This window comes from Rhinolophus hipposideros (assembly GCF_964194185.1).
Source record: "Rhinolophus hipposideros genome assembly, chromosome: 1".
NCBI classification, from domain to species: domain Eukaryota; kingdom Metazoa; phylum Chordata; class Mammalia; order Chiroptera; family Rhinolophidae; genus Rhinolophus; species Rhinolophus hipposideros.
Window position 1 is genome coordinate 84,801,259 of NC_138047.1, and position 20,000 is coordinate 84,821,258.

Here is a 20,000-nt window from a genome sequence, read left to right on the forward strand (position 1 = left end):
GATAGGATCCATTTTTTTAAAATAAAAGATAAATACAGAATATATTATTACTAAGTTAATTTTATAGATGAAAAAACAGCAAAGTGAACAAAGCCTGTGAGTTTAATCCCATTACAATACATGGCAGATATAAAAATAATTTGCAGAAAAAATACCAAAGTGCATGAACACTAAGGAAATTCGTCTTCCGTTATGCTTTCTTACAAATCTAACAAACAGTGAAGAGTGCTGGTTCATCACTCTTCAATTCAAAATCTGAGATAATAGAAATAATGGAAAAATTAGTTAAGTTTAGATTCACAAATACAACCATATAAAGTTTTGTTCTTCTGTTTTATAGATGTTCCTCAATACTGCTGCGTATTATGAAATAAAATTTTAAAGGACTAATTTATTATTTTTACTTCTTAAAAGTTAACAGTCAAAAGAAAGGGGGATTTCCACATCATATAGCAGAAGGAAAATGCAAATTAAAGCAACAATAAGACACCGTCACACACCTATTAGAATAGCCATAATGGGGAACACTGACAACATCAAAGGCTGGTGAGGATGTGGAGTAACAGGAAGTCTCATTCTTGCTGGTGGGAAGCAAAATGTTACAGCTACTTGGGAAGCTTGGCAGCGTCTTACAAAACTAAACATATTCTTACCATACGACACAGCAACTGTGCTCCTTGGTATTTACCCAAAGGAGTTGAAAACTATGTCCACACAAAAATCTGCACACAAATGTTTATAGAAGGTTTATTCATAATTGCCAAAACTTGGAAATAACTAAGATGTCCTTCTACAGATGAATAGATAAACTTGGTACTCCCAGATAATGGAATATTATTCGGCATTAAAAAGTGAGCAATCAAGCCACAAAGATACAGAAGAAAGTTAAATGTACATTACTAAGTGAAAGTGGCCAATCGGAAAAGGACATATACTTTATGATTCCAACTATATGACATTCGGGAAAAGACAAAATTTATAAAGATCGGTGGTTGCCAGGGGATGAGGGGGAGGAAGAGATGAATAGGCAGAGCACAGGAGATTTTTTAGGGCAATAAAACTATTCTGCATCATACTACAGATACATGGCATTATACATTTGTCCAACACACAGAATGTACCACACCAAGAGTGAACCACAGTATAAACTATGGACTTTTGCGTGATGACTTTGGGTGTCAATGTAGGTTCACCAATTGTAATAAACGTACTACACTGTTAGGGATACTGACAATGGAGGAGACTATGTATGAGGTGTGATAAAAAAATACAGTGAATGTTTAATTTAAAAATTTTATTACAGTAAAAGACACATTGCCATTAACCCCCTCAAAATACTCGCTTCGAACACATTTATCCTATCGTCCTTGCCACTTTCTGCAGCAGTTCTGGAAGTCCTCTTTTGTGAGTGTCTTTACTTGCGCTGTCGTGGCTGCTTCGATGTCCTGAATCGATTCAAAACATTTACCTTTCATGGTCATTTTGACTTTGGGGAAGGGCCAGAAGTTGCACGGTGCCAGATCTGGTGAATAAGGTGGATGAGGACACACCTTACTTGACAGAAATTGTCGTATACCAGAAGCAATGTGTGACACACAGCCTTTCTTCCATTGCAGTGAATACTGTTGCCGAGTGCCATCCAACGGAAAGGCAGGGATCTTCAATACAGAAAGTGGCGCAACGAACCTTAGTAACAGTGTGTGACAAGTTTCAACTTGCTCAGTGCAGTCAGTTGGGTGTGAGCTACGGTTGAGAGAAGGTGTGCTTTAAAGGGTGCCATAAATCATCCTCTATCATGACAATGCTCTGTGTCACACATCACTTCTGGTATATGGCAATTTCTGTCAAAGAAAAACATTACGGTGTGTCCTCATCCACCTTATTCACCGGATCTGGCACCCTGCGACTTCTGTCTCTTTCCTGAAGTCAAAATGATTCAGGACATCAAGGCAGTCATGACAGCACAACTAAAGACACTCAAGAAAGAGGACTTCCAGAACTGCTTCAGAAAGTGACAAGAACAATAGGATAAGTGTGTTCAAAGTGAGGGGGAGTATTTTTAGAGGGATTAATGGCAATGTGTCTTTAACTATAATAAATTTGTTTTTATTTAAACATTCACTGTATTGTTTGATCACACTTCGTATGTGTGGGAACAGAGAATCTATGGAAAAATCTCTGAACCTTCTGCTCAATTTTGCTATGAAAACTATAACCACTCTTTTAAAAATCTATTTAAAATAAGAAAAAGGGGGCAATTTGAGTCTATTTTTTAAAAACAATCTGACTCCTTGTCTATTATAGTATCCTAACCGGTATTTGGACTAAAGTTAAATACACTGAAAAAGAGGAAAGGCCAAAATATATTTTTTTAACTTGATAAACTAAATAGTTAATACATAAAAGGTTCAAATAAAAGGTGCAAATGTACTCAGTGCAAATTTTTCCTTTCACTCCTGTTCCCTAGACACCCAGTTTCAAGGTACTGTTGATTTTAAGTTTTTTAAGTTTTATTTCACTTATTTCCTCACCAAAAATACAAGGAACTAAGCTGAAATCATGGCAATTGTTTCAAAAATTATGAGTAACTCCTATGCATAATGGTAGGTATAAAAGAAGGCACACACCCTGAGAACCTTGCTAGTCACAGTGTGGTCCCCAGACCAGTGGCATCAGTGTCACCATGGTGCTTGTTACAAATGCAGAATCTTGAGTTCCACCCCAGGATTACTGAAGCAGAACTACATTTAAATAAGATGCACAAGTGTTCTGCATGCACTGCCATATAACAGAACATCACCCCTGTTTTCATGGCATTTACAGGCGAGGAGAGGGGAGATAAAATATTCAAATAATCGCAACTCAAAGCTTCACACAGAATGGACTGTGACTATTAGAGTCTGGGGAAAGATTAGCTTTGGTTCCCCACAGGGGTCCCCACTGGCCCAGGATAAAATGCCAGCTCCTCTGAAGCGGTCTGTCTGCCACCTGCATCCTGGCCCCTGCTCATCTGCCTAGTCCCACCCTCTGCTACTCCTACAGCGAATTCTCCTTCCAGCCTGACCAACAGCCTGTGTCTGAGGTTCCTCCAACATGCCTCCAGGCCTTTGCACATGCTATTACAACCACCTGCCATCCCCACCCCTTCCGTGGCTAATTCCTCCTTGGCCAACACCAGGCAGGGGCAGGAGCTCTCTGGGCTGTGTCATTGGAGAACAGGGTCCCTGTTCTCCAATGACACAGCCCAGAGAGCTAGTGGTCTAACCTCCCCTGCCAAAGGAGCTCCCACTGGACAAAAGATGCGCCTTTGGGATTATTTTCTACCCTGTTTAGTGCAATTCGGTGAATGAATGAATGAATGATCAGAGATGCTTCAGGAAGAAGTGAAAGATGAGAAGGGTTTAGACAGTCAGAATGGAAGACCAGGAAAGAAAGAGCCGCATTAGGGGATTGGCTCAGTGCTCTGTTGTGGATTGAGGGGAGTAGGGGTTCTATTCCTGCTTTTCTCTATTTTTAGTAAAACCAATCTGGGCCCAAATTATTGTCACTCTGAGCAACTAGAGCTCCCAACGCCCAGAGAAGCTGCTGTCACTACAAGACAAAATTGCCTCACAGGACCTCTGCTGAATCTTGTTCAGGGCTACAATAGCTTTGCTCAGCAGAGTCAGCAAATTTTTCAAATTCAAGGGATGGTTTAACTATGACAAGTTCTTTCCTCTTTATGAAATTCAAACATCCACTCATTAAAAGTAATATAAGTCTACAGAAGAAAAACAACTGTACTATACATTTTTAAGTAATCCATTCCATTAACCTAGGACACACCAACATTGGATGGACTTTAAGAAAGATAGCAGAACTGCTGCCTAAATACTAGCTACACTCAGATTCACGAATTACAGGGACTGCTTTGTGTCAGTAAACAGAAAGGCAGGTCCAACTGATCTGCGGCACCCAAGGTGGGCTGATCCAGTCTGCAGAAAACCTCAAAGGTAAATAAATAAGGCCAGCATCCCGGCACAGCTGCGCCTGAAAGCTGTGGTTAGAAGCAGCTGACCAAAGGACATGTCGCACTTGTACTCAACAGAGAAGAAGCAATTAGCTAGCTGGTCATTTGCCCCAACATCAGGCAAACAAGACAGCAAAGCTACTGGGTCACATCATTTCAGAAGACAGAGAACAAGTACGTATGTATCTACTGGTGCTCCTCCTTTACTATCCAAATGCAAGCTATCGCTATCACCTCCTGCCCGGACCATAACAGTCTGAGTGGCCCCTCTGCTTCCACCCAAAGGATACATCGGCTGACATCACTCCGTTTTTACCCCCTCGGATGGCTTCCACTGCACTTTAAAGTAAATTTAACCCATACTGTGCCTACAGAGTCCGAAAGGGCCTGGCCCTGAATACCCCTCCTGGACTCAGGGTCCACCTCCTCTCAGCACCAGCTCGCTGGACTCCAATCACACCTACTTTCTTCCTGCTGCTTCAACAGGCCTACCTGGTGCCACCACCAGGCCTTGGTTCCTGCTGTTCCCTCTGCCTGGAACACGTATCGCGCCCTCTTCCCATACACATGAAATGCCACCTCCTCGCCATCCCAGCCCCCGTCACTCTACCAAACTGCCTTGCTTATTTTTCTTCCTAGCACTCACCACCATCTAAAATTACCTTGCTCATCTATTTGCCTGTTTCTTGGCCATTCTCTCCCGTCTAGAATTCGAGCTCCATGAAAACAGGGATCTTGGTTGCCATGTTCATTGCTAAATCTCCGGTTCCTCAAACAGTACCTAGTACATTGCAGGTGATCGATAAATATCTTTGTCAAAAACATTTGTTGAATGAATTATGGCTACACACCTATGTTTTAAGCAAGGCCAAAGCATGAAAAATCAGGTTTTACGTAAAATACTAGTTTGATTACTTTACAGAAGGATTCCTTACCCAAGGCATTTTCAAATATTTGGCTTACGAAGTTTCAGTGTGTACACTTTTTGAAGAATAAACCTATTGAGCAAAGTGAACTAACTCCTCCAAGGCATGACCAGTGCCTGACCAGTGCCTGACCAGCTAGAAGGTATCTAATAAACATCTGATGAATAAATACATAAACACTGGAAAATAATACAAGACATAAACTATATGAAACTGCACTTGGACTTGATAACACAGCAAATTTGACTATACTTAGGTCCCATTTTCCATTTTATCTGATAAACTGACATATATATTTAAAATCCACTAATTTAAGTTACTAGCAATAATCTTAGTCATTATCTTTACAGGCAGGTGCAAATCCAAGTAAATTCAGATAGTTACCTGGCAGTTCTGCTGCAGTAACTGACATATGGAGGCATAGAAACAATCAGTAAAAATATTTAAAACCGCCAGGTTGTCGGGAACCTGTGAGTTTAGTATGAAAATCACAAAGCTTGAGAAGTTTATTTTTATTTATAATCTATGTAAAAACTCGTGTCCCCAATGAAAGACTATCAAGAAATCAGACGTCTATAAAACCTGACCCCATCCATTATACAATACACGCTTGCCTTAATGTTCCAGGTCATGCCCAATTTAAAACAACAACAAAAAATGCATCTTCTTTTTTCTTAACAGATAATCTCTTTGAAATAAAATTCTCCCCCGTTTTGGCTTTATTTTTACACCATGAAATTGCTCAGTCTATATAGTCAATATTCATGCACTATTAATGCATTACTCAGGAAAAACAAATTCACGTCCAGGTATCCATCTGCTTCAAGCTACGCCCACTCCCCTTCTCCTTCCCTACCAGCTGTTGAGCTGCAGTTTGCAAAGGTCAAAACAGAAAAGAAAATTAGATGTTTGTGTGAGGTTTGTGCTAATATGCATTTGTGTGTTCTTGAACGGTCATTCTAAAACCAAATATAAATGCACTTTGGGGTTATGCACATTGTGTAAATTATTAGTGCCTCTTCCACTTTTAAAACATTTCCTAGTCTATAATGCAAAGTGTGTTAATGACTTGTCTCTTAACTGAAAACCAAATAGTTTCCATAGAAAGTTACTCCTATAATCTATAATTCCAAGAAATGAAAACTGTTTCATATTCTAAAAGTTCTCACAGAATAACATATTGTCTATAAAAATCAATTTCGGGATGCAATTCATAATAGCACACCACCTGGAAGAAATGAAATATAAAATAACTACAATTTAAAAAATTAATCTGACAATTGATGGATAAATTTGCTCCAAAAACATTTCATAGTTTTTTGTTGTTGTTGTTCTGTAAACAAAAAGTTCGAAATAACATAATTCAGAATTTAGATCAAATTATCAACATATAGTTAATTTACATGAGCTTTTCAAAAGTATTGCCAGTTGGCTGATAATCTTATAAAAGTCCTTAATTTCTTTTTTTTTTAATAATGCTTTGATCTGGTGTTTTCACTGTCACCTCCGTAGGCCAATGTAAACAAAAATCCATCTCACTCCCATAGTGAAAAGCATTTTATTAAATACATTTTGGGAAAGTAAATAAAACTATAAAACAGTACTGGCAATCAGTTGGGTTTTCTTTTAGATTTACTTATTTATTTTGGAATAAAAAACCATAATGAGTTCCTATTTGTTCTTTTGGTGTTTTTATCCTTTTGGCCTTACAGTATAAAAATATATAAGTAGATTCAAATCCTCAACCTAGAATGAATAAGTAAAATATAACCATACCACACACTCTGAATTACTTTTAAACTATGTAACACCATTTAAAAATTTAGCATTCTTTATAAAAGCCAATTAGCTATCACTTCCAACCAGAAAATCTGGGCACTGTCAATTCTTCTTCAGCACTAAACTTAAGATTCATAATTTTTTAAAAAGTCATTTCATTTCACCACCAGCTGTGTTTCAGGAAGTGAAGATTCTGGTGAGGATTCAGTGATGGAATAGGATATAGTGTCTGTCTCATAATCTTATCTGGTTTCTTTGTCTCCATTATCATTTAAATGACAGGCAAAGTCTTACCTGTCTCATACACAGATATTCATAAAAATGCACTTAAAAATAACACTCTAAAAGCACTGCATCATAACTAGAGATGTAACAACCACCTGATTATCTGTAAAGGGTCGCAGGATGCCTAATGGGTTCTCTCAACATGAACTTATTCAACTTGCCACATCCCAGGAGCAAGCCCTGCTAAGATGCTAGCAAAGGGAGGGAGAAATATGCCCTATTGCCCACTGGCCTTGGAGGCCGAGGGACGCATCATTCAAAACACACAAACACCTGGTACTCGGGGAGGGTATTATTCCATTACTGTTTGTTGAAGCTGATGGGAACTCTGTAAATCGACTCCAATCCTTTCATTTTAGCCATAGTGAAGTTGGCCTGCCTTTGTAACGCTCGGTTATTCCAAAGGTGCCGATGTTCTAAAAATAAAACTTCAAGGAAATAAAGAACTTAACGTTTAAAACTCAAGACTTCAAAACTTGCCTTTGAAACCAGGGAGTAAAAAGCAAAAGTGAGTCACCCTCTAGGTGCACTAAGTTCAGCCTTCTGGCATCCTCAGTGCATTATCCCAAACAACCAATTACAAGCCTGTATCAAGGAGAATGATACTCGGTCCCGAAGCCGGGGAAACACCAAGAGGTGAATCCACGGCGCATGGGGGTAGAGGGGACGGCGGGGACCAGAGAAGCCAAGGGCGCAAACCACTGGGTCCCTCGTCGAGCCTCACTCTCCCCACCTGTGAAATGGGCATGAGACACCACACGCCCGTTTGCCCCACGGCGATAAAAGACTAATGAATGAGAACCACCAGATCAACGACCCAGGGATTGCGGGGCGCCCCTGCCTGGGACCGCCAAAGCTCAGTCGGACCCCCCCCCTAGCCGCGGGCGCTCCCGGCGCTCCGGACCCCCAACGACCCGACGGTTACAAATGTTTCCAGAACTTCGCCGCGGGGACATCGGCTCCCAGGGCCGTCCGAGGAGGTAAGTAACCGGCGCCCGCCGGACGCTGCCCCGACGCCGCCTACCTTGGCCACCCAGCTGAACAATGGTGACATCGCGGGCCGGACCGCAGCTCCTTGCCGGGCGTTCCCGCTCACTCCCGCAGCCCGCCCGTGGAGCGGCGGGCAGCCGGGGGCGGGCCCGGGGCGCGGCGGGGTTCGGGCATGGCTTCCCCCAACGGCCGCGGCTGCGAGCTCCTCCTCGCTCGTCTGCGCTGGGAGAGGTCGCGCCCGCAGGACTGCCCGGCCCAGAAAGGGAAGTGGGTGGGGAGAGCGCGGGGGAGGGGAGGGGAGAGCGCGCCGACCCCGCCCACGCCCACGCTCGGCGCGCGGCGGGAAGTTGGGAGGCGCGGGGGTGTCCCCGCTCCCCGCGGCCCCGCGCAGGGCAGCTTCGGGAGAAGTCCAAACCGTGATGCTAACTGGGGACGTGGCTTTCTAGAACTCGCGGAGGGGGGCGGGGGGAAGGAGCGGAATCCGTTTCGCACAACCTTCGGAAAACGAGAAATTCCTTTCTCTGAGTTGGAGCGCACACAAAGCCTCTCCAACTTTCCGGGGGTGACCCCCACCCCTAAACTCTCGAGATGGCTGGTAACAAAAGGACTAGTGTTTCCCCAGCCCCTAATACCTTTATATAATCGAAGGTAGTTTTCTCTGAGTCAGAACACCCAGTTATTGAGACTAGAAAGGGGGCGGAGGAAAAGAACCTTCAGCTCCTGCCAGCCCAGAGGTTTTAGCAACATGAGAAATGTTGATTTCACCAGTTTTCTTCTCCCAAGGCAAGGTGATAAGACAAGTGTAGTCAGTTTATAGCTACAAAGGTTAAGCTGAGTTTTAAACTCAGGCACCCCAGCTACACGTTGGAAAAAAAAAAAAGGCCGAAGGTCTAGTAGCCAATGTGTAAATCATTCTGAGCCACTCACTGAGTTCCTCAGGCCAAATAGCCACCGCAGCACAAGAATTTTGCTTCTCTTTCCTTTGTCAAGGTAATTGAACATTATCTTCATGATGGGTTAGTAAGGGATTTTAATGATGTTCCCCAATGCCTGGCATTTGAGTTAGGTGGGTATATTAGTTATCTATTGCTGCATAACAAATTACCCAAAATCTGAGAGGCTTAAACCAACTGTTTCTGTGGGTCAGAAATCTAGGAACATTTAGCAGGGTGCCTCTGGCTAAGGTCTCTCTTGAGGTTGCACTCCAGCTGTTAGCTAGGGCTGCGGTCATCTCAAGACTGGGCTAGGACTAAAGTATCCTCTTTCAAATTCACTCACATAGTTCTCAGGATTCACTTCTTGCAGGCTGTTGGTCTCAGGGCCTCAGTTTCTTGCATCATGTGGTCCTCTCCATAGGGCTGCTCACAAAATGGCAGCTTGCATCCCCCAGTACAAGTGACCCCAGAAAGAGCACATGTTCAAGAAGGAAGTCAGTCCTTCTACAAAACTAATCTCAGAAGTGACATCCCAAGAGTTCTGTTGTAATCTGTTAACTAAAAGTGAGGAAATAAGTCTAGTTCAACACTTAAGGGAATTACAACAAGGGCACAAGTACCAAGAGGACCAAGGGGGACGGACGGAGTATTATCTCTTTTTTTCTACTTCCATGGAGGGTGCAAGAGAATGAGATAAACAATAAAGGCATGGGGAAAGTCAAGCGTGATACCATTCTCACAGAGCCTACCTGGATAATTGAAAAGGGCCTTAGAAGCATCTTAGGGAAGTGCTATTCTTTAATTCTCTTAAGCAGAGATGTTCCCTAAAGATATTAAGAGGTGGATAAGGGGAGTGCATTTATAGCCATTGAACCAAATTTTTTCCTCTATCACATCACTGCTCCAAGCAAGTGGGAGAGATGGAAGCTGAGAGCTCCATTAAAGTCAGAGCTCTTCTGGCCTCTATAACCTTGCTCCTCAAAGTGTGGTCCATGGACCAACAGCCTCAGTGTCACCAGGCAATTTGTTAGAAATTCAAGCCCTGCCCTAATCCAGACCTACCAAGTCAGAACCTTCATTTCACCATGAGTCCAGGTAGCTAGTATGCATATTAAAGTTTGAGAATGCATTAGTATGTGAGACTCGTTGACATTAGTCTACTAATAGTAATAAAATAATAATAATAAATTACTGACAAACAGCCCCCTGAGCAAGCAGCTAAAATTGTTCTATGCCCTTGCAATGCTGTGAACTAGCTCAGCTAGAAATGTGGGGAGTTCCTAGACAACATGGTTTTGATGGGAGTGGATGGGCAGCTGAGAGCCAGGCGGGACAAACGGGACTGGTGACAAACATTGTCGTACTCCATCACTACAATCCCCAGACTGAGCTCTAAGAGAATGCCCAGAACTTAGAAGCAACACTGGAGAGAGAATGAGGGGGAACCCAAAATTGACTAAAGAAACCTGAATTAACCTCTAGACTGTGGTAAATTTTCTACTACTTGGGCAGGAGGTAGAGGAGAATAAAAATTGTACTTCTTGCAAAAAAAAAAAAAAATTAAAGTCAGACCAAATCCTGAATGTAACATTGAATGTAAATTGAAACGGGAGAGTGTGCAGGCAGGTGAAATAGAGACCTCAAGGCTTCACTTGTTTAAATCTGAATCCAAGTCTCCATATCATGGTGGAGGCTCGTGCAGATCCTGGTTTGAACTTGTCTAAAGCTTACGTATCTTTTAGACTCACAGATGTCTCTCTCTACTCCAGGTCTCCTTGGTCATATCTGGGCAGAATCACTCATTTCATATGAATCTAAAGGCCTTTCCACAGTGTAGACTTGATGGACAGTAATGTGTGGAGCTCCAACCCCAAATATTTTAAGAAATGTACGTGAAAGGTCATATTAATTCATTGCCAACATAGCTTGCCAGTCACACTGCACAAAGAAACTGTTATAATCTGGTATTTTGTTAAAGGGAAACTATTAACATCAGACACTCTGATCAAATAAAACAATTTTCCTTAAAACACCACACTCCATCTGAAAAATATATCCTTCCCACAAGAAACTTTATATTCCCCCAAGGAAGAACTATATGTAGACCAGGCATCGGTCATTTTTAACAGCTCCCAGTAATTCTCTTACAGCCTGAACTGAGAACTGCTACAAACAGAATAGTCATTGCTCAAAGATGCTGATGGTTCCCAGCCTTGATTGTCTATTAGAGTTACCTATGATGCCAGTAGGAGTGAGAAGGGGAAGTGGGGGAGCGGATGGGGGGACAGAAGATTTGGCTGATCTGGGGCAGCATCAAATTCTCAGAGATCTTAAAGGGCAGGCAGGTCACAGAAATATGTGAAGAGGGCCAGGTATGAAACAATAAGGAATCCGTGAACTGTGGCATTTTGGAGAAGGCATGCTCAGTTATTACAACTCCAAGCAAAATTAATTCAGCCACAAAATTAATTCAGTCAGAGAGGTTAACATTGGTGTTGACCTCTAGAAGTTTTATTTAAGCTTGGAGGGGTGTGTGTGTGTGTGTGTGTGTGTGTGTGTGTGTGTGTAAGTAGTTTTCCCCTAAGGTGATTCTGATTGTCATCTAGGATTGACAACCACTTCCATAGTTCTAGATCCCTGACTTAATATATATTTAGTATATGTTTAAAATATATATATGTGTGTATATATATATATATATGTTTAAAAAATATATATAATATATATATATATATATATATATATATATATTTGCTCTGTGAGAGCAATAAACTATCCAGATAGGACTGCAGAGATCTAAATAAATAGGATCTACAGAAAATCTAAGACTGCTGTCCTTCTAAGTAACTTGAAAAGGATGGTTTAATCTCTCACAATCTCAGTTTTCCTGAGACATTAAGGGAGGACATGAAAAAGGGGAGAGGGGCCAGGAACTGGAAGAACTGCTCCCCTATTAAGCCTGACCCTAAGCCCCCAAAGAAACCCTGACACTCCTGCCCTACTCATCTGCCAATTTCTTCCGTTAAGGAGGAGCAAGAAGCAAGTACAGCAAAATCTCCAGAGAGTTCAGGAGGGATTCCAGACCGGCTGCTCTCCAACTCAAATGTGGGGTGGGGAGGTGAGAAAACGCAAAAGCATGACCTCACCCTACCTCACCCTACCAACATGTTCCCCCCCACTTCCCCACAAGACACTAAAAATAGAGCCATTGTAATACCAACAACAAGGAAACTCAACTTGGTTTCAAGTGAATCAGAACCACTTGGCAAGCACAGTTCCAACACCAACTACAATGGGTGTCTTTCCATACCACCCAGCACTTCTCTGACACCAGCCAGGGAGTCCTACATTTCAACTCAATTCTGACACTATCTCCCTAGAGATACCCTTAGATCCCATAGATTAAGGGCTCAATCCTGCAAGACTGCCCTCTTTCCCCACTTCAGATGCCAGCTGCAAGTGCAGGTTGTCACCTGTGCTTGTGACTGACTGGCTATAGGTCACAGGTTCTCACAACCCCCTTCTTGGATTCAAATAATTTGCTAGAACAGTTCACAGAATTCAGAGAAACATTTTACTTATGAGTTTACACGTTTATTATAAAAGGCTATAACTCAGTCCAGCCAGATGGAAGAGACACATAGGGCAAGGTATGGGGAAAGTGACAGAGCCCCCACGCTCTCTGGGAGCAGCACTTTCCCTACACCTATACAGTTCACCAACCTGGAAGATCTCTGAACCCCATCGTTTGGGTTTTTATGGAGATTCCATTACATAGGCATGACTGATTAGATCATTGGCAACTAGTGATTTAACTTAATCTCCAGTCTCTCTCCCTTCCCCAGAGGTTAGTGGGTGGGACTGAAAATTTCAACCCTTTAATCACGTGGTTGGTTCCTCTGGCAACCAACCTCCATCCTTTGATGACTTAGGGGCTTAACCAAAAGTCGACTTATTAACATAACAAAAGACACCTTTTTCATTCTCTTCACAGGAAATTCCAAGAGATTTAGGAAGGGGAAGGACAAAGACCAAATATGTATTTCTTATTATAAATCACAATATCACAGCAACTAATCAATAGTTTATTGAGTTCATGAATATTCATGAGTACCTATTGTATAAAGCAACACTTGTCCTTACAAGAAACAGCAAAAGTGATCAGACCTGAAGCCTGACCTCAAAAGGCAGAGAGAGTAGAAGCAGGGAAGTTCAGGCAGGGAAAAGAGTAAAAAAGTGACACTGGACTGCCCAGGAGAAGCTCCATGGAGTTCCTAGAGGCATGAAAGGTAATATCAGGTTGCAAAGGAAAAACCAGCCTTACTGGTTGGTCAGGACTTTCACAGATGGCGAGAAGAGAATGGGCTTTCCAGGAAGGAGGACCAGCCGGAGAATTGGGCTTAGAGGATTGGTGTTCATCTCCTGAACTCGAGTCCTACTACTAGGACATGTAGGACAGAAATCAGAGTTCACATTGGCGAGAAAGAATTTTAGTAAATCATAGTTTGACGGTGCAAAATCATCCCTCACCAGCATAAAAGTTTATTTCCAGAAAAAATATTTGTTAAGGATACTACTAAGCTCAGAAAAATCATGAATAAAATCCTTCTGTATAAATTGAAAACATACGTCCATGAAAAACATGCACGAGTGTTCACATAGCATTATTTATAATGGCTAAAAAGTGGAAACAACCCAAATGTCCATCAACTGATAAATGGATGAACAAAATGTAGTGTACCCACACGACAGAATATTATTTGGTCATAAAAAGTAATGAAGTACTCATGCATGCTACAACGTAAACGGACCTTAAAAACATTACACTAAGTGAAAGAAGCCAGACACAAGAGACTAGATATTGTATGATTCCATTTGTAAGAAATATCCAGAACAAGCAGATCCACAGAGACAGGAAGTAGACTGGTGGTTACCAGGGACGTGGGGGGGTTGGGGGGGGATGAGGAGTTATTGCTAACGAGTACAGGTTTCTTTCTGGGGTGATGAAATAATTCTGGGATTAGATAGCGGTGATGTGAATGTACTAAAAATCCAAATTTCATGGTATGTGAATTATATCTCAATTCAAAAAATCATTCCTCTATGTGATGATGGTTGAATGACTTTAGGTAAATTAATTCCCTGAGGCTTTGCAATAATGAACCCACATTTTAAAGGGCTAGTTTCAGGATTAAATGAGATGCATATAAAGCACTCATATAGTAGGAGCTCAGGAAATGTTAGCTGTAGTAGTAGTAATAGTAGTAGCAGTGATTACCATTGGTTAATGACGGGTATGTGCGATGGTTAATTTTGTGTGTTGACTGGACTGTGCTAAGGTGTGCCCTGATAGCTGGGAAACGTTATTTAGGGGAATGTCAGTGAGGGTGTCTTTGAAAGACATTCGCACTTGAATCAGTAGACTGAGTAAAAAGATCACCCTCACCAACGAAAGTGGGCATCATCCAATCCTTTAAGGGCCTGAATAGAACAAAAAGGTGACAGAAGGGCAAATTTACGCTCTGCTGAAGCTGAGATATCCAGTTTTTCCTGTCCGTGGACAGCAACCCTCGGTTCTGGGGCTTTCGGACTCAGACCAGGATTTACACCATCGGATCCTAAATTCTCAGGCCTTTGGACTTGTACTGAGTTACACCACCAGTTTTCCTAGTTCTCCAGCTTGAGAATGGCAAACCGTGGGACTTTTCGGTCTCCATAAGAGCAGGAGCCAATTCCTATAACAAATTTCCTCTTACATATCTATATCTATATTTATCTATCCGTAAGTAAGTAAATAGGCAGATAGATAAATGATAGGTAGGTAGGTAGGTAGACAGATAGGTAGGTAGGTTGGTAGATAGATAGATGATAGATAGATAGGAAGATAAATAGATCCTATTGGTTCTGTTTCTCTAGAGACCCCTAACTAATACACCATGGTACATTATTAACGTAGAAATAATACAGAAATGATGGGCTGGAAGTCTCAAGATCTTGGCTGGATTTATAGACAGGACACACAGTTGAGATCAAAGAGAATGAATGTCAGCCAAAACTAATTCCAGGCTGGGTGGCCACCCTGGAGGTCTCTCAATATTTTCCTCTCCCTTTTTATGAGTTGCTATGTCTACCAGCATGACTATGCTCCATTTGTTCCTTTATAAGTTTCACTGTGAATCCTCCAAGTGTCTCTGGTAAATTCCTATCATTCTAGCTGGGCAGGGACTTGAAGCGCACAAGCATTTCTAGCCCTCATATTCTCAGACAGTTCAGAAATTCCTCCCTAAGCAATTGCTGCTGTTCACTCACGCTCTCTACTCAGCCACTACTCCCGCTTCTCTCTTCACCACAATACTGTCGTCATCTCTTTCTCTCAAGCACACCCGCACTCACATTTTAAATCAGGCTACGTTCAAAAACGGCATTTCTCAGTGACAAGACGGAGTGAAGACCGGTTTCAGAGCAAAAGTGCTGAACAAACTGGCGAATGAGCTAAAGAAAGTACAGGGGGAAAGTTGTAGGACGAATTTGGTGAAAGCGTCTTTGGAGATAGACTGCAATAGCTATCTCTAGGTGATAGCTAAAGAACATTGCGCTTTGCTAGAGCCATGTCAATGTTTAAATTAAGGTCTCTAATTTTATGTTTTGATTGTGTGTCTCGTTGTAGTTTCTTGTAAGCCAGAATAACAGTAAGCAGATTTAATAAAAATATTTGTAGTGGCTCCAGCCCCCTTCACTACATTTATCCAAAAGCATTGTAAAATTAAAAGCTGGCTGCAACCCAACAAGAAACACTAAGACTCTGCAGCATAAAAAGCAGAGCCATTGAACTTGTAACTCCAGAGGGGACCAGACAGTAACAACCAGCCTAAAGAATGAAGTTCCCACCAGTTTCAGGATGCCTTTTTTCTCTCTGCACTCATCAGTCTTGTTAAACCAAATTTACGTTTTGACACAAATTTATCTCTTCATTAAAATGCTCGTGACATTTCTAAACCAGCTAAATGTTTTTCTGTTTAAATATCTGTTCTCAATATTTTTGCTTAATATATACAGTAATCGTGTTCACTTTTTAGCTGGCAAGACATTCCAAAAATAGAAACAGTGATTTTCTATTTTTAGCTCAGCTTATAAAGTTTAAGCAAATAATCTTCTTTCCAAAGTACTGCACACACATGTTTCAAATTCATGGAAAAACCCTGCGGCAATGAGCTCATAAAAGAAAACACAGTGAAAATTTAGAGTCAAACATTTTGATATTCTCACCCTGTGTTATAACTAAACATAGATGCTCAACTTTAAACTCAGACATTTTAATTATAATTTATAACGGAAACATTGAAAACACCACTTTGCATAGCACTAATTTCACCAAAAAATAATTTTTTTTCTAAACTGAAAGTTATGTTTCTCCTTAAAAATTAGACTGAAAAATATCAGTTCCTATCTCCTGGTGAAATCTATTAGGGAATGAAAATCAGACTAAACTTCCTTTTCCACTATCTTCTATAGCAAATCATAATTTCCTTTTTAAAAAAAAAAGGTAGTTTAGTTTCACCTTTGATTAGAATTACTTCCCATTTCTAAAACAATTTCGGTTTGTTCACCTTCATTTAGTTCTTTAAAATCGTCCAGTTTCAGTCCAGCAAACTTGACTTGGTATTTGCCCAGAGGAAATAAAAATTTACGTCCACACAAAATCCTGTACACAGATGTTTATAACAGTTTTATTTGTAATTACCAAAAACTTGGAAGCAACCAAGGTGTCCTTTAATAGATGAATGTATAAATAAAATGCAGTACATGTATGATACTAATTATATGACTTCTGGAAAAGACAAAACTATGGAGACAGTAAAAGATCAGTAGTTGGGGGTGGGAGAGGAAGGATGAATTGACAGAGCACAGAGGATTTTTAGGGAAGTGAAAATACCTTCTATGCTACTATGATGATGGATACATGTCACTCTACAAATTGTGGAAACCCACAGAATGTACAACCCCTAGAGTGAACCTAGTGTAAACTAGGGACTTTGGGTGATAATGACGTGCCAATGTAGGTTCAATCAATTGTAACAATGTGTTATACTCCGGCGAGGGATGTTGATAATGGGAGAGGCTAGTTTGTGCGAGGGCACCAGTTTGGTTTGAAATCTTGGCATCTTCTGCTCAATTTTGCCATGAACCTAAAACTGCTCTTAAAAAAATTCTCAGGTTTGAAACTCTCTGTCAATGTTCTCACCCTTTTTAAAGGCTTTAATTTGTGTGCGTCAGTATGTTGAATCAGAACCTCACAGCAAGCACCTAGAAAACAGAATGGTGACTCTTCCAAGTCAGCTACTTGTGCCTGGTACAGAGCCACGCACCTTTGTAGCCACACAAAGCAATTTGTACCTGTTTCCTCACTGTAGCTTGAGATTCCTACAACAAGTCTACCATGCCGTGTACACTTGCATTTCTCCAGTAGGAGTGTGCCTGGTTATGCTCAACATAGATTTCAGGTACACAGAACAAGCACAGTTTCTAGAAGCTAAGTCCCAAGTGCCATGTTCCTAGAGGTAAATGCCCCTTTAAAAACTCTCTCTAGGTTCACTTCTTAGCAAAGGGATACATAGGTTATAAAATAAACCATCACCTACATTCTGGTTTCCATACACAGCTAGAGAAGGTACATATATGGAATCAACTGTTGGCTTTGACGGGAGAAAGGGCTGAGAAGATACAAGAAGGAAATGGCTTCTCCTTTCCCTTTGCGTTGGACTATCCTCCGATTTCTCAAGTGCTTACAAGTGGGGAGGTCTGAGACACTGCTCTCCTCACCTGGAATATTTCAAGCATGACAGAGGTTATGCTCTGGGACAGGTGAAAATAAATCAGTGCTACAAGGAGGGTCAGGATTCATGGAAAGTGATCCGATTTAGTTTCACGCAGCCCTTTGGGGTCTTCCTCTCTGTGGAGGCAGCACATCCTCAGAGGCGGTCCAGGAGGAACATGGGGCTGGGCATCCAGGTAAACTGCCAGTGTATACCTGCCCATGACCGTCTATGTGATCTCAGAGAGCTCATGTGGCATCTCTGGGTGCACGTCCATCTTGTACATTTTGGGGGTTAGACTCCTGAACTTCCAGGTCCCTTCCAAGCTTCCCTTAGGAGCACTGTGAAATGCGCATGATGGGTTCATGCCTGGCAGCCTTAGCTCAGGGTCAAGGTGGAATTAAACGTACCTGCTCACCAACTTCAAGGTCATAATGTCACAAGGACACTGAAACTCCTGGAAGGTTTCCAGAAAACTAGAATTGGTTCCTTGCCTCCAGGGAGATGGCAAGAATGAATGCCTGTAGCTCCCTGGCAGCAGTCATGTGCCTCCTGCCTCAGAAATCCAAGGTCAGGAAGGAAGGAAACAATATCCACTGAGCACTCACTGCACACCAGGTATTTTCATATATTATCTCATTCATCCCCGCAACAACCCCAAAGCCTTGGGGAGCCAACGCCTGCGCTGCAAAACTGTGGGAGCAGGACCTCTGTCCCAGTGTGTCCACAAGGTAAGACCCCTGCCCTAGAGGGTCTGCAGGGGAGAGAATCAAGCCAAAGAAGATAATCTCAAGCCTTAAGATCTCATGGAGTTTGCCTTATTGTTTGTTTTTTGAGGGGGGATAGAAATGTCTATCCTATGACCATCCCACAATTGTATTTTGGAAGCACACATCTTGTTTGGTTTCATAGGTTCAGAGCTGGAGAGAAATTTGTCTCAGGATAAATCACATCTAGAGTCTCATCCGTAACTAATTTAGATGATATTTAGATAAGACTTTGGACTTCAGACTTTTGAGTTGCTGCTGGAATAAGTGAAGATTTGGGGAGCTGTTGGGATCTGATAAGTGTATTCTGCATGTGAGAAACACATGAATTCTGGAGGACCAGGAATGGAATGTTATAGATTAAATGTTTGTGTTCCCCGAAATTCATATATTGAAACCTAATCCCCAAAGTGATGGTATTAGGCGGTGGGGCCTTTGGGAGGTGATTAGATCCTGAGGGCAGAGTCCTCATGAATGGGATTAGGTTTCCCCCTCTCCAACTGTGACATTGTAGTGCAAAGGCCACAGGTGGCAGAGTCCAAGAAAGGGCACAAAGCCCCCCTGGGACAAGAAATGTCGCTTCATAGTTTGAATTCATAGTTGATATACAGTATATGGAGTTGGTGACTTCAGGTGTCCAACTCTGGCCCACTGTGTGTGTAGCAGTGAACTTAAGCCACTGAAGTATCCGTTAATTCATGTAGTCACTTAATAAATATTTGTGGCCCACAACCGCACACCAGTCCCTGGGGGTGCTAGAGTAAATGTGCCACCTGCCCCTAGAGGAACAACACAGGGTCCGGTGGGCACATATAGCAAGTAAACAGGAAACTGCATGACCTGGTGAGCAGTGATGTCAAAAGGAGAGGAGCGGGTGCTCTCAATGCAAACAGAGAAGGCCTTTAACCCAACACTGCGGACCCTATTAGATGGCAGAAGTGAGGCTTAAGGACGCACACGAAAGCCAAGTAAAAATTAGCCACTACGTGGTAAAAGAGGAGTGAAATTATCCTTAATCTACAAAGGAGTGGAATCTGACACTGCACTTTTTATTAAATGGAGCATTCTTGTTTTCTAAGGTTGATTTTAATCATAAAATATTTCAAAAAAATTAAATAGAATAATAGGACAGCTACCCATGTATCTACGATCCAGTTTTAACTATTTTAAATATTTTGCACATATGTACATATATGCATTTTTTTAAAAGAAGTAAAATGTTACTTTAGAGTTTTCCCTCCAACCCCAGAGGTAGCCACCATCCTGTGTTGGGTGTATCTCTCCCCGTTTTTATATATTATCCTTACAAATGGAAGGTAAGACATGCCACCAGCAAAAAGATTAAGAGTCACTTAAGGTTCAGAAAATGCTTAGCCAGTTTTAGCAATAGAGTAGTTTTTTTAACTAAGATATGTACATTGTTTTCCAGACATGATGCTATTGCATACTTCATAGATTACATTATAGTGTAAACATAACTTTTATGTGCACTGGGA

General features: G+C 41.7%; 1 protein-coding gene across 5 annotated transcripts in view; it reads right to left on the bottom strand.

Annotated features, from left to right (window-relative positions):
• TBC1D1 (TBC1 domain family member 1) overlaps nucleotides 1-20,000 on the bottom strand; it is a 201,610-nt gene that overhangs the window by 125,526 nt on the left and 56,084 nt on the right. For 2 of the 5 annotated variants that reach the window (XM_081057661.1, XM_081057660.1), the window contains exon 1: nucleotides 8,024-8,217. The exons of the other annotated variants lie outside the window; for them this stretch is intronic. In XM_081057661.1, coding sequence (XP_080913787.1) covers nucleotides 8,024-8,053 — 30 coding nt within the window. In that variant the 5' untranslated portion in view covers nucleotides 8,054-8,217. Of the gene's footprint in view, nucleotides 1-8,023; nucleotides 8,218-20,000 lie in introns of those variants that run through there. 5 annotated transcript variants of the gene reach the window in all.